The 15,977-nt window shown below is 39.8% G+C and overlaps 1 protein-coding gene across 2 annotated transcripts in view; it reads left to right on the plus strand.

Annotated features, from left to right (window-relative positions):
• sgsm2 (small G protein signaling modulator 2) overlaps positions 1–9,986 on the plus strand; it is a 107,114-nt gene extending 97,128 nt beyond the window's left edge. For both annotated transcript variants that reach the window (XM_041994567.1, XM_041994568.1), the window contains 4 exons: positions 5,020–5,129; positions 5,216–5,312; positions 5,407–5,574; positions 7,498–9,986. In XM_041994567.1, coding sequence (XP_041850501.1) covers positions 5,020–5,129; positions 5,216–5,312; positions 5,407–5,574; positions 7,498–7,586 — 464 coding nt within the window. In that variant the 3' untranslated portion in view covers positions 7,587–9,986. The remainder of the gene's footprint in view (positions 1–5,019; positions 5,130–5,215; positions 5,313–5,406; positions 5,575–7,497) is intronic.
• Positions 9,987–15,977: the final 5,991 nt, after the last annotated feature.

Below are 15,977 nucleotides of genomic sequence, written 5' to 3' on the forward strand. Positions count from 1 at the left end.
AATAGAATAGAATATAATATAATATAATAGAATATAATAGAATAGAATAGATTTTTCTAAAGAAAAAGAATTAAAACACTTTTAAAATAAAATTTAAAAAACAGAATAAAATTAACAGAATAAAAATTTTTAAAAAGTAAAAATCTACAAACATGTTGGTTGTAAAGAAAAAGTTTTGCACATGGTGAATTGCAATAACATCTGCAGACACAGACGTACGGTGATGTGTAGAAATATTGCAGCGGGGCGACAGTTAAGGCTGCTGTATGGAGGTGGAGCGGCGTGGAGGCAGACCCTGGCCAGGATGTGAGTGATCGGAGCAGATATTCTGTGCTCTGCTGAGGTGGCTATGTCTTCCATCGATGATGTTCTGGACTGATGATGATGAGGATGTTCTGTCTCCAGCTGAGCAGCTTGTGAACTACTCCGTGATGCAGTTCTTCAGGCCGCTTTTAACTGTGATCTGGTAGCAGGTCCTCAGCAGGCCGGCCTTCAGGTGGCACTTCTCAGCAGTCATTAAACGTGCAGCCACTGCTGGGCTTTTTTGACCACTGCCGACATTTTGGTGGACCATGTTAGGTCATTGGAGAAGTGCACCTCCAGAAACCTACGCAGGAGCCGCTGATCTGAAGTAGATGGTTTCCTCCAATCCCTCCTGAAGTCTATGACCATCATCTTAGTTTTGATGGTGTTCAGTACGAGGTTATTTGTAAAACACCATGCCTCCAGCTTTTTCCAAGTTCAGGGACCTCATTTATAAGCTGGTGTAGGTACAAAAAAACAGGTGCGTGCCAAATATAGTCAACTTTTGGGATTTATAAAAACTAAACTTGTTGGGGGAATTTTCCTACCTCCACAGCAACTCTGACCACGGCGCACTCACAAAATCTGGGACAAGGGGAAACTGTGACACCAAGAGTCCAGAATAAAATCAAGGAAATGATGAGGTGGAGAGTCTGCTGACAGCATTTACCAGTTAGTAAAAGAAAAGTAAGATTTGGTCATTTATTCTGAGATCCAGCAGAGTGGGACAGACTGGAGGTCTAGACGTGATGCAACACTTATGAAACACACAAGAGGTGGATTTCCTTCATTTATTTATTTATTCTGTAACATGTGATGGCGTCCCTCTGCACCTGCAGGATGTCCTCTGAGGACACAGCTGCTGCGGTGCTGGGTGGAGTCTCTGGCCTCACCCTCTCCAACCACAGGTGCAGCACCGCCGACCCAGCTGGAACACCAGGAGCTAGAAAGAAATATTATTTAACACTAAATAAACTGCAACTAATCTCAGATGTATCTGTACATATTTATGGTTTACATTAAAACAAAAGACTGTCATTTAACAGACACTTTCCTCCAGAACGATCTACTGTGGGTTGCAGCGTCTTGCCTAAGGGCCCAACTGGAAGGTGTTACTGTTCACCTCTGTGGGATTCAAACTTCGATCTCCCGCATGGCAGACGGATGCTCTACTGACTGAGATATCCAGCTGCATGTTCCGATATCGCTGGCGTGTCTTCCCTTCTGACATTCTGATGACAGCATCTCCACCTGCTGCCACTATTCTGCCTTTCTGACACCAGTAATGCCCACGCTGTGCCCACCAATGAAACATTTTTAATGTGGTCCATCAGGATCTCAGTCTCACACCCGAAGAATTTCACTTCTTCCCTCTTTTTCCCTCCAGAGCCAAACGATGTGATTAATATTTATTCCAGGCGTTCACCTGACCTTTTATGGCCACCATGTGGGCGTGAGAAGGCGTTCCCTCACATGGCCCGCTTTAGAGTTGATTGTGATTTATAAATGGAAACAGGTGTAGGACGTGCATGCGCATGCTTTTACAAATCTAAAAGTAAAAGTGCAGCATTTCCTTTTTGTGCCACAGATGTCACCTGTAGTTTGCTTTGCTACGCACAGTTTGATAAATGAGGCCCCTGGTCAGTCATCTTTTCGGCTAAAAGGTCCAGCTGATGGTGTTAAAGGTCGAGCTGTAATCAACAGGAGCATCCTGACGTAGGTCTGAGGCTTTTCCAGGTAGCTCAGGGTGGTTTGTAAGGCAGTGATAATGGCATCAGCTGTTGGCCTGTTTGCCCGAAAATCAAACTGGTGCAGGTCAAAGTTAGGAGGAAGGAAGGAGAACCGGTGGAGAACCAGACCCTCGAAGCACTTCATGACTTTAGAGGTTAGTGCCACCGGTCTGGAATCATTCAGGCCGGTTATGGCTGCCTTCTTTGGGATGGGAATGATGATAGCAGGTTGGGACAGGAACCAGTTACAGGGAGGTGGTGAAGATCTTTGTCAGGACTCCTGACAGCTGGTCTGCACTGGCCTTAAGTACCTTCCCAGTACTCCGTCTGGTCCTGCTGCTTTCTGTGGGTTAACAGCCTTTAGTGTTCTCCTCACCTGGTGTTCCACATGATGGGTCGGAGTAGCTGAATGGGATCTTTTTGTCTCAAACTGGGTGAAGAACGGATTGAATTTCTCTACCAGCATGGCCTCCGCGCCGATGACCTCTGACTTGTGGTAAGGTGCTGGAAACCCTGCCAGACCTACCCTGGGTTGTTGTCAGCCTGAGTGTTCTCCACTGTTGGTAGACCTTCTTTAAATCCTCTCCTCAGCTTTGCTCTGGCCACACCGTACAGGTCTTGATCGAACGCTGAGGTGCTGTGATCCAGGGTTTGTGGTTGCTGAAGGGCCTTACTTGCTTGTCCACTGTGACAGTGTCAGTTGATGTAAAAGAGCATTTAGCTCATTTAGCTCCAGGGGATCAAAAACAGTCCAGTCTGTGTTGCTGTGCTCCTTCTTTCCAGGTTTTAACAGTCCTCCTGGTTGACTTTGATCTTTTCCTGAGGGGTTTGTAAGCTGGGATCATAAGCAGGAGATGTGATGGGGGAGGGGTGCTGTTATGAATGCCTGCTTACAGTTGAAGTAGACCTTGTCCAGTGTGCTCTTCCTTCTGGTGGGGCAATGCACATATTGTGCAAACTTGGGCAGAACAGTCTTTAAGCAGGCCTGATTTAAATCCCTTGCTACAAAAAATATCCAGCTGGATGAGCCTTTTGCTGCCCGAGGATGGTATCACAGAGCTAAGAGAGGGCTGTGCTAACATTAGCTTTGGGTGGGATATACACCGCGGTAATTAGCACCGTTGTGATTTCTCTCTGTGTAGATGGGTCTGCACATGACAGTCATGGCCTCTAGTTTAGAAGATCTGTGGGTGAAAATGACTGCTGTTGGAGCTCCAGGCTTGGCCAACATAGATGCAGAGTTCTCCTCTGGTCTTACCAGAGTTATGGGTCCTGTCGAAGCAGCGCGTGGTGCACCTGCTGGATAGCCGAGTCAGACGAGCGGGTGGAGCCATGTTTCCCTTATAATTGTGCCGCAGCAGTCTGGAACATATTTATTCCCCACTAGCAGTTGGTTCAACTTCTCTGGTGTTGGTTAGGAGAACGCTCTGGATAGCCGGTGTGTACAGCCGCTCTGCATCCTCGCTTCTCTCTCCTCTCCCTTCACCACCCCATCCCAACAACAGTCCAGGGAGAGCCAGGTGGTCTCATAATGTCCCACGGAACATTGTGAGACCAGTAAAAGTACTCTGTTACACTAGGGTGGCAACTAATGACTATTCTGATGGTCGATTAGTCACCGACTATTAAAACGACTAGTCGACTAATCGGATTATGTATCTCATAATTATTAAATGGATCTTATTTCACTTTCAGCTTTGAAATCTTGCATGAGATTGTTATGCAAGTCCGACGTGCCTCCTCGAGCATTGCAGACGTACTTCTGTGGTACACAAGGTCCGCTTTACAAATCTCATGTTTTTAAATTTATTTTGTAAGTTTAAGGTGAAGTTCTTCTTCTGCCGCCATTTTATTCCCTGGTGGCACATGTGCAACTCTCAGAATCAGAATCAGAATCAGAATCAGAATCAGAATCAGAAAGGTTTTTTATTGCCATATGAGTGAACAGGTTCACATCATTAGGAAAATGCTGCGGTACTTGGTGCAGACATAAAAACAATATAAGTTATAAGTTTAAGCATGCAATAAATATAAAATAAAAATTTTAAAACAAAATAAAGTCTCTACACTTTAACACAAAATTACAAAATATACAGGATGGGTATGGAATTAGAGCATAATCCAGAAAGTATGCTAAAGTGACAGTAAAGTAGCTTTGGTATGTTTGTCTCTTTTTGCATGAAGCACAGGTCCTGTGACTGAGACAGAGCGTTTATGGCCTAGAGTTCTTGTTCATGAGTCCAACAGCAGAGGGGTAGAAACTCTTCTTGTGGCGAGAGGTTCTGGTCCGGATGGACTGTAGCCTCCTGCCTGAGGGGAGTGGCTCAAAAAGTCCATGACCAGGATGAGAAGGGTCGGCTGCGATCCGGAGATCTCAGCAGAGATAGGGAACAAGACGATGTCTCACTTTGTACGTTTTTTTTTTTGCCGACAATAGTCGAGAGGTAAATTCATTGTCGACTATTTTTATTGTCGAGTATTGTCGACAACGTCGACTAATCGTTGCAGCCCTATGTTACACTGGTTTTGCAAGCAAGTCTGATATTCAGCAGTTCTGCAGGGCTGACTGATGTTCCAGATACCACTACACAGGTCCAAATAAACAGAACAAAGCATAAAGCACTGGAGCAGAGCTCTGAGCCCAGCACCTACGAGAACGTCCATCTTTGCGAGTGCAAGTTGTCTGACTGAACCATCAGTGTATATTTAAATTAATATTTCATTTAATATTAAAGAGAGAAGAAAATAACTGAACTCTGAGATTAGAATATAGCAGCAGGTTTATGTCAAACGGGGAAGATTGTTATTAAGACGATAACAACATCTGTCTCTTTCTATGGTTGTAGCAACTAAAACCAGCTGTAGGAGCTAATCTTTTCTTGTGTGTGTGTGTGTGTGTGTGTGTGTGTGTGTGTGTGTGTGTGTGTGTGTGTGTGTGTGTGTGTGTGTGTGTGTGTGTGTGTGTGTGTGTGTGTGTGTGTGTCAGAGTGTCTGGCATACAGCTGTTTCACTCAGCTTATGAAGAGGATGAGTCAGAACTTCCCGAACGGTGGAGCCATGGACACACACTTCGCCAACATGAGGTCACTCATCCAGGTGACGGATGCCGCCTCCTCTCTGTGTGGGTGCAGGAAGAGAGACAGACTGGTACTAAGTGTGGTGGTTTTTCTCTCTGCCATCAGATCCTGGACTCTGAGCTGTTTGAGCTGATGCAACAGAACGGAGATTACACTCACTTCTACTTCTGTTACCGCTGGTTCCTGCTGGACTTTAAACGAGGTGAGTCCCTGACTGCCTCCGGCCGCCTTCTCCAGCAGCGTGACTCGGGAGATTTTAGAGCTGGTTGATGCTCATGTGTTTTTTGTGTGTGCAGAGCTCCTGTACGAAGATGTGTTTGCAGTGTGGGAGGTGATATGGGTGGCGCCCAGAATTTCCTCTCAGCACTTCGTCCTGTTCCTGGCTCTGGCGCTGGTCACAGTTTACCGTGAGATCATCATGGACAACAACATGGACTTCACAGACATCATCAAATTCTTTAATGGTAGGATTCTTCCCGCTTCTCATGGCTGTCATGAACATCAACACAGAATATTTGGTAATATTTGTGACATGTTTATCTGTCATGTGCTCTGTTAATGCTCATACAATATGCTGAAACTGGAAACTAAATCACACCCCAGACTGTGCAAGTATAAGAATAAGCTAATTAACTATAAGAAATTATAATAATAATAAGTTAAATAACAGGAATTAACAAAGAGTAAGGATACTAGTAAAGTATGTAAACATTATTCAAAAGTACTATGAATGTAACAGATAAAAACTTGAACAGCATAAGTTCACCAGTAATAACAAGATGTTAACATTAAAGTATGTTTGATGTTTGATAATTATTATTTTTCTTCTGGTATAAATAAAGTCTTTTTTCATTTCAGTTATGTAATTCTTACATTTTCAAGTATTTTTATGTTATTAAAATTAATATTTTGTGTTTACTATATTATATTATTTTATTATACCATATTAATTAACAGTTATTTTGTATTTTTAAATGAAAATGATCAAAACTGATGACTTCTGATCCCAGAAAATCATCAGTTTAGATAATTAAAAATGTCTTAAAATAAATTTATATAAAGAAGAAATTATTATAAAGAAGACTGTTTACTATATATATATATATATATACACTGCTCACAAAAATTAAAGGAGCACTTTAAAGAAACACATTAGATACATCAGATCTCAATATGAAGTTGGATATCTATACAAATAACGACAGGGCAATGTCTTAGGAACAAAAGGATGCCAAGTCTTTTAATGGAAATAAAAGTTTTAAGCCTACAGAGGGCTCAATTGTGTAGACACCCTAAAATCAGAGTGAAATGAAGATGTGGCAGGCTAGTCCATTTTTTCAAAAACTTCATTTCTGCAACTCAAAATGCTTTTCAGTATCTTGTGTGGCCCCCACGAGCTTGTATGCATGCTTGACAACGTCGCGGCATGCTCCTAATGAGACGACGGATGGTGTCTTGTGGCATTTCCTCCCAGATCTGTGTGAGGGCATCCCTGAGCTGTTGTACAGTCTGAGGAGCAACTTGGCGGCGCCTAATGGATCGAAACATAATGTCCCACACATGTTCTATTGGGTTTAAGTCAGGGGATCGTGAAGGCCATTCAATTGTTTCAATTCCTTCATCCTCCAGGTACTGCCTGCATACTCTTGCCACATGAGGCCGGGCATTGTCGTGCATTAGGAGGAAACCAGGACCTACTGCACCAGCGTAGGGTCTGACAATGGGTTGAAGGATTTCATCTCGATACCTTATGGCAGTCAGAGAACCATTTCCTAGGCAGTAGAGGTCTGTGCGTCCCTCCATGGATATGCCTCCCCATATCACTGTTTTGAGGGTTTTCTGATTGTTGCCACTGTGGTGCACCTGTTGTTAATTCCATGAACACCAATACAGCTGAAAGTGATTAACGATGCCCTCAGCTGCTTAACCAACCAGAAAATTATCAGACAGGTTTAACTGATTTCATGCCAGGCCCAATAAAAAAAGTGTTCCTTTAATTTTTGTGAGCAGTGTATATATATATATATATAATTTATTATTCTTATTATTTATTATATATATATGAATTAATATATATAAAAAATGGTAAATAGTATCTATCTATCTATCTATCTATCTATCTATCTATCTATCTATCTATCTATCTATCTATCTATCTATCTATCTATCTATCTATCTATCTATCTATCTCTTCTTGGCTGTAATATTCTCCTCAACATGATCTCAAACAACTAAAATATTTGTATTTTAAGTCGTGTAGTTTGGGCTGTATCAATGACATTCCTGATTCCGTATTTCCTCATCAGGACTTTAAACAGCTGTTACTGCAGGCTTGTCTTTCCGGAACGTTTCCTGAACTGTATTAGAAATCTGTGTCTGATCCACAGAGATGGCTGAACGTCATGATGTCCAACATATCCTGAAGGTTGCACGTGAGCTGGTGCACAAAGTCCAGTCTTTGATGGACAACAAGTAACCACAGAGGAAGAGGCGAGGAGGAGGGGGGTCCAGGAGGCACCCTGCTGGAAGCTCATCCCTCAGAGATCATTTACTGGTCTCCACACATCCAGAGCAGGTCACGGGGTCCAGGTCTCTGCTGTCCCCAGATGAAGGGCCTGGGAGTGGGGCAGGAGCGTGGCTTCTGGAGCTCTGTTTACATGTACCTTCACATGGAATGCACAGTGTGTTTGTTCAGACATGTGGATTTGTCTGCATGCTTGTGAGTTTAATCACTGTGAACGCATTCTCCAGTCTCTCCACTGTGTGTGTGCATGAAAACACACACATCTTTCTGGCTCTGTCAATCCGCCACTTTTCTAGAGTCTGGCTCTGAAATGACTGAAACTCAACATGCTGGGTCCCTGTCAGGAAGCTGCAGTGCTGTCAGTGTTTGTTCCTCAGTGCAGTACCAGTAGAGGCCACCAGAGGGCAGGATTCACACATCATCGGAGGAGCAGAAGACTTTGCCACGAAGACGTTTTCATAAGTGACCAAATGGACTGTGCCAACTACCTTTTCTTGAGTGTTTTATACTACAAGCATGTGTTTTTACCCCTCCTCCCCCATTTTTTATGTTTGTTTTGTCTTAAAGTTTATTCAAACACAATTGTTGCCTTTTATTAGTAACAGCCCAAGGTACTTAGATGCACTTTGCTGTGGGGGTTTCCTTCGTCGGGGTGTCTGTGAAGGCCTCACCTGGTGGAGGCTGGAGGCACCAGCAGAGGCAACGCTTGTAGAGAAACTTAAGATGAATTGTAGCCAACAGTGCTGAAAGCATGTTTAGTCCTTGTTCTAAAAGATAGCAGCAAAACTCAAAAGCACACGGGGCGTCTGGTCATCCTCAGAGCCATCTGAGGGAAGTTACAGCCTGCATGGAGCAGAGTGGAGAGGCTTCACCAGGGGACTGGCTAAACAAATCTGGGTTCCACAATAGTGATTGGACATGTTTAAAAATATATAATTGTCCGTTTCTGTATGCCTCCATTTTCTCTACTTCCCTTATCCCATCCAGGAATGCAAGGCTTCTTTCTTCCATCCTATCTCGGAGTCTTGGAACCACATCAGAAGGACGTTTCAGCTAATAAAAATGCAGAGAAGCAGCTGCAGAAGAGCTTTCAGTATCTGTGACATCTGAAACATGAACAGATCTGTCAGCTCGCTCCTCGTGTCTTCACCTCGCCCTGTGATGGACGGACGTCTTGCCATAAATGATCTTTTAGGTTGATAAAACAAAGAAACGTAAAGTTTATCCATGAAATCTGATTAATGGCCACACAGCTGGTTTGTAGTGCACATTTTAGTTGTAACCTTTGCAGGGACTCTTTCTCCTCTCAGGTTTTTTCTTTTTTGGTTGTGTTACCTCGATGTGGGATGGGTTTTTGTAGGAAAGTGTGTCTCTTTAAGAACTTTGGAATTGTTCCTAAGGCTAAACAATGTGGACAAGTTAACAACCCTTTCGGATCATTAGAGAACAAAACGGTTCTAAAAATATTACAGATTTTTTTCCACTATTTGTTTGTAATCACTGCCCTTAAAATGCCAATTTGATCACTTGAGTTCAGTTTTATGAACAAAAATAAAATGAATTATTTTCCATTATGATAATAAGATGGAAGTTTAAAGATCAACATAAATGTTTTTACTCATTTTTAGTCCATTTAATAATAATCAGAAAAGCTCCCAAACAAAACAAATTGTTTTTTTATTTTTAATAAAAAAGGTGGCATCATGTAATTAAATCAGCATTTAAAGTGTTAAAATAATTTTAATAATTACATATAAAAAATATTAATCTGTCATGTTCTTTATTTAGTTTTTTGGGAGAGGAACTTTTTGTCTTCCAATGAGGAAAACATAAAAAACCTACGAACTCCATCAAATTCATTTTGATCTTTACATAAAATCCAAATTCCTCATTTCCATTTCTTATATGGAAAAGAATATTAATAACAAGTATTTATCATTTATTTACGGGAACATTATGTGATCTAATTTCCATTTAAAGGATTAAAATAATTTTAATGATTAGATGTTTGTAATTTTTAATTAGAACTAAAGTTGACTGAACAAAATGAGAAAAAAAAGTGGGAAAACGTATTGATCTGTAGTGGTTTTATATCATTTTTTAGGGGAGGACTTTTTTGTCCTCTAATAACCTGAAAGCTTAGTAAATTGAAACTTGCTGCATGTTAATAAAACTGAAGTTTGGAGAAGCCACAAGCTCACACCGAGCTCAAGAATGCCATTCCAGATCATTAAGCTCAGGATGCATTCGCTGGTTTTGGACTTTTAATGGAATAAGAAACAGTAAAGTCAGTCAATAAAATCTCCAGATTTATCCTTTAAAGATGCAACATGTAACAAGATCAAAGGTCAGTGTTGGAAGAATTTAATCTATTCTGATTCTATTGAATCTGAATACTTTATTAATCCCAGGGGATTAATAAAGTCTAATAACTAAAATCACTGTTAGTTTTTTTTTTCTCTTAGAATGAAGCATTTATATCTACTAGCCACAGGTCCACATACAGGGCAGCTGCCACCATTTTTACTCTTTAAATGGACAAACAACTCTGTGTGAAGCTTTAAAACTGCAGCAGCAGCCTTGTCTGTGCTTAGTATTTAAAGTTGCTGCTATTCCCATTTCTACCACTAGATGTCAGTAACTGTTGGAAAATGAAGTCAACTGGACTGAAACATGCTCTCCGCTCACAATGGCTGCAATTCTTCTCAAGGAGTCCAGTATCAGAAAATCCCACACTTTTAATCTGGGCTGCTTAGATAAAAAAGATCTGTGGTTGTGGGTTTTGAAGAGAAAAAAGAAAATGAAAAACAACTGAGAAGAAGTTGCTTTTAAAGCCAAAGTTGCTCTGGGTTCAGTGGATCAGTATTACAGCAGGTTTGCTCTGATTTTAGAGAAACAGCACATTCTTGTTGCTTCTAAAGGAAATCAGGGGGCCTTTTTGATACTGTCTCCCCCTTTTCTCCCCCATCAGTGTGATCCTTTAATCTTTCACCCTTTGTCTCCTTAAAATGTCCCACATGGCTGCATATTATTGGTCATCCAGCATTGACCTCCACCTGTGATTCAAGTGCCAAGAGTCTTCCCCAATCCTGAAGTGTACTGTAGTCATCTGGCTCTAATTTTCTTAGTTTGATCCCAGGAACAGGTGGTGGCATGGATGTACCTTGCTGCCACAGCTTCTTCTCCCTCCCCATCACACTGCCGCCATGTCGATTGGGGAGGGGGGGCATGGCAGAGCTTTTTCTTCCAATCAGGACAATGTGTACCAAAGCCTTGAAACAGCCCCCTCTGTGGCATGATGACAATGTGCAATTTCATACTGCATCTTGAAGACTGACTGTTTACTATGTGTGTAAAAATATTTTTGAAAAGTGTTCTTGAATTCTTAAAGTACTGTGCAATCTGTCATCAAAGTCTATATTGCTGTACATACAAACCAGAAGCCCAATATTTGTATGAAAACAGAACACACACACACACACACACACACTCACATATATATATATATATGTGTGTATATATATATATATATATATATATATATATATATATATATATATATATATATATATATATATAATATAGCTTATTTTAAGATCTATTTTTATGTTGTTTTAGCAGCATTAGTTGGAGGTAGATACTGTGCAGAAATGCAGAATGTGTGCAGAATATGTTATCGTTGACTGTTAAGTGTTCTCTATCAATGTTGTGCACTGATTTCAAGTTTCTATTTATTCAGAGAGCCAATGATTGCATTGCTGAATATGTATTGGTAAGGATGTATCATTTGCCTTGAATGTAATGTATTATTAAATAAAAGGTTGTTCATTACTGCAAAGCACTTTTTTCTATAAACCATCGATACTGCAGACAAGAAAACTCTGTCAAAGCTGCTTCAATCAATATTTTATCCTCAACCATCCATCTATTTTCTTACTCTTACCTGGGGTCAGGTCAAGAGGGCAGCAGCTTAAGCAGGGAAACCCAGACTTCCCTTTCTTTTCCCTAGCCACTTCTTCCAGCTCATTCAGGGGATGCTGAGCCATTCCCAGGCCACCTGAGAGACACAGTCCCTCCAGTGTGTCCTGGGTCTTCCATGGGGTCTTCTTTTAGTGGGATGTGCTCGAATCACCTCCCAAGGTGAGGAACCATCCTATCCGCTGATCCTAACATTGAGCCAGCCCATCTGCCTCTTGATGAGGAGGAACAGCAGCTCTTCTACCACTCTAAACCCTCCTGGATTACTGAGCTTCGTGCACTATCTCTAAGAGAAAGTCCAGCCCCACAGCTTGTGACCATAGGTGAGGGTAGGACGGTAGATTGACCGGTAAATCAAGCAACAAATTAAAGAAATCTTTTATTATTTATGATCTGATTTTAGATAACATCAACGAGGCTTCACCCCCAAATTTAAATTTTTATGTTCTATCAGGGGAGGGAAAAAAGGTGGCGGAACAGCTTCGATTGCTCAACAATTAATATCAGCAAAAATAATCTCATTATAAAATATTCAAAACATTCATTTCTTTAACAACCAGCTTGTTTTTCCAGCACAGTTTATAGACCACCAACCCCTTCTTCCTGGTTTATTAAAGAATTTTCTGAGTTTTTATCAGCCGTACACATTAAATACCAGATTCCTACACCAACCAGTTTTTAAACCTTTTAAACATCATGTAACACAGCCTACTCACACCAGAGGACAGACCCTGAACCTGGTACTAACCTATGGCCTGTCCACTGGTATGTTCCTGTCAGTTTAAACAATCAGTTTACTGTCAGCCCACCTTTTAAAGACCATATCTGATATAGATGGTAGGAATCCAATGTTACCTACGATGGGCATGGCACGAGATAGCCCCATTGTACCTCTAAGACGTTTCCGGATTGAATTCCAGATCTTAAGTGTTTGTAGGATCCATGGATTATTAATCTTGGCCTTTTTCTTAGCATGCTTGCTCATGAATGGGAGAGTGTGCAGCAATAATCCAGGAAGTGAGTTTTGTTCAATTGATACCCACTGAATTTCCCGATCATTAATTACCCAGGCGGAGATCGTGCGAAGTTGTGTTGCCCAGTAGTAAAGCTTTAAATCAGGTAGTCCAAGCCCTCCCTGTTCTTTGTTTGTCATCTTGTCATGTTTGTTTTTGATTTTGCCAAATAAATCTGGATATCATCTTTTCTAGTGTTTTGAATGTGGATTGTGGCACTAAAATGGGAAGAGACTGAAATAAGAATAAGAGTCTCGATAAGACATTAATTCTCACCGATTCTATTCTGCCCAGAAGAGACAGCGGGAGTACATCCCACCTGTCAATGTCTCTTTTAATTTCCTTCAGTAATTTTCCATAATTTGAAGTATACAGTTGTGTGATTTTAGGTGTAAGAAAAATGCCAAGGTACCGGAATCCTTCTGTTGATCTTTTAAATCAAACCAAGTTGTCTAATTCTGAGGGCCATTCCCCTACAATCATCATTGCTTCTGACTTATTTGTGTTAACCTTGTATCCTGAGACACTGCTATATTCATTGAGGCATTGTAGGAGGGCAGGAATGGAGGCGACCGGGTTTTCAAGAAACAATAAGATGTCATCAGCGAAGAGGGCAAGCTTATGTTGCATATTTGCATCATCCCTTATTCCCGGATATCTACACATAAGAGACTTATTGGACGGTAGGAGGTGCACAGGGTTGGATCCTTATTCTCTTTTGGTATCACACTAATCACTGCCTCTGACCATGATCCTGGGGGGTCCCCCTCTGTCAGTGCATAATTATATACTTTACTTAAAATAGGTACCAATTCATTCGAAAAGGCCACCCCAGGTGTTTTGCCAATTTTTAATTTAAGAATGCTTTTTTAATTTCCTCCTGTGTTATAGGATGTACCATTATGTCTGCCTCCTCCTGTGTTAATTTGGCCAGTTTAAATGGTTTCAGAAATGTCTCAATTTTTTCTTTTTTTCATGGTAGTTGTTCTTCCTCATATAACTTTTGATAATAGTTAGCGAACACTTTAGTGATGTCCTTTGGTTGCGTGAGCACCTGGTTTGTAAGAGTCCATTTTATTTTGCCCACAACTCTATTAGACTGAGCTTTGGGTAACTGGAAAGCCAAGAGTCGGCTGGCCCTATTTCTGTATTCATAATATTTTCGATTTAAAAAACGTAAGGCTCCTTCTGCTTTGTAGGTTAACAAATCATCTAGTTTCTGTCTATTCTCTTTTAGTGAGTGTAATAGTTTCTGATCATCGGTCTGTTGAAACCTTAGTTCCATTTCCTTAATTTCTTTTTCCAAGTTGTTCTGCTCAGCAAGCCTCTGTTTCTTTAATCATGAAGAGATGGCTATGACATTACCCCTCATTACAGCCTTGCTCCCTTCCCACAGGGTTGAGGGAGAGATTGTGTCACTTTTGTTTAGCTCAAAATATTCTGTTAGGGATTTTTGAAGGTCTTGTTTTATTTTTTATTTTTTATTTATTTTTTTTTTTTTTATTTATTCTCTCTTCTTCTTTTTTTTTTTCTTTTTTTCTCCTTTTTTTTTTTTTTTTTTTTTCCTTTCTTTCCCCCCTTCTCCTTTCCCCTCTTCCCACGTTAATGCATCAAATTCAAAACAAAACATTTCATAATTTCAATAATTTAAATACAACAATTGTAATACATTCCATAGAAAGAGAGAGAAAAAAAAAAAAAAAAAAAAAAAAAAAAGAGAGAATTGGAGTAGGAAGAAGAATTAATCTTATTAACTCCTACCCCATCCTCATTTCTAAACGAACAGGACAGCCTCATCAACAGTAGATTCTTAAAACACAAATACATCCAGCAGATGCCTCTATTTTCTTAACCATTCAAACAATTCTTTTCATACATTTTAATTATGTACTCTTTATATTTATATTTAAATTGGAGAATATTTGAACAACATTTAAGATCTGTTTTAAGTGAGTTCCATTGTTTTACACCAACCACTGAAACACTCATTTGTTTGAGTGTAGTTCTTGCAAAAGGATGTTGAAAGTCACAGTATCGTCTACTTGATTCATCATTTAGGATAAAAAACGTTTGTAGTCCAAGTGGCAACAAGAAATGTCTAGCTTTATATATTACTAATAATGTTTTCATCACAACCAAGTCTTGCAATTTTGACAGTCCTGACTTCAGAAACAATCCTGTTGTCGACTCTTTAGGAGCAGTTTTATTAATTATTCGTATTGCCCTCTTTTGTAAGACAATTAGAGGGCTTAGATTGGTGCTATAGGAATTACCCCACACTTCCAAACAGTACATCAAGTATGGCAAAATAAGAGAACAGTAGAGAATTCGCATTGCCTTATAATTTAACATAAACTTGACCTTACTCAACACAGCAATGTTTTTACAAATTTTCTTTTTAACGAATGCTATGTGTGACTTCCATTTTAATTTTTCATCAATAACTACTCCTAAAAATCTAAATTCAGACACCCTCTTTATACTGATTCCATTTAAACTTAAATCAATATTTTCAGGGCATTTTTGATTTGTAAACAGCATAAACCTTGTTTTACTTAAATTTAAAGACAATTTATTTTCACTGAACCATTTCTGAAGTAGTACCATTTCTTGTTCTATTATTTTCATTAGTAGTTTTAAGTTCTTTCCTGACACAAAAAAATTTGTATCATCTGCGAAGAGAATAAAACGTAAAATTTTTGATACATCACAAAGGTCATTAATATATAACGTAAAAAGTTTAGGTCCAAGCACAGAGCCTTGAGGGACTCCACAGAGAATTGTTTTCACCATAGATTTATGGTCAAGATACTCCACATATTGTTGTCTGTTTTCTAAATAACTAATAACCCAGTTTAACACTATACCTCTAATTCCATATGACTGTAATTTGGAAATCAGTATACGATGGTCCAAAGTGTCGAAAGCCTTTTTAAGGTCAATGAAAACTCCCACTGTGTGATTTTTGTTGTCCAGTTCTGTGGTTATGTCCTCTGTAATTTTCATTATTGCCAAAGCTGTTGAACGATTACTACGAAAACCAAACTGATTGTCATATATCAAAGAATGTTTTTCAATAAAAGCGTCCAACTTTTTAACAAAAAGCTTCTCCAAAATTTTTGAAAACTGCGAAAGTAATGATATAGGTCTATAATTTGTGATGCTTTGCCTGTTACCTGATTTAAAAAGTGGAATAATTTTAGCCACCTTCATTTTTTCTGGAAAGACACCAGTATTGAAGGACAAATTAAATATATATACTAATGGTCTATTAATGCAGTGTACACTCTCTTTAACAATAAACATATCTAAGCCATCACTGTCACATGAACGTTTACTTTGTAATTTGGAT

The sequence above is a fragment of the Melanotaenia boesemani genome, chromosome 9 (assembly GCF_017639745.1).
Source record: "Melanotaenia boesemani isolate fMelBoe1 chromosome 9, fMelBoe1.pri, whole genome shotgun sequence".
Lineage (NCBI taxonomy): Eukaryota > Metazoa > Chordata > Actinopteri > Atheriniformes > Melanotaeniidae > Melanotaenia > Melanotaenia boesemani.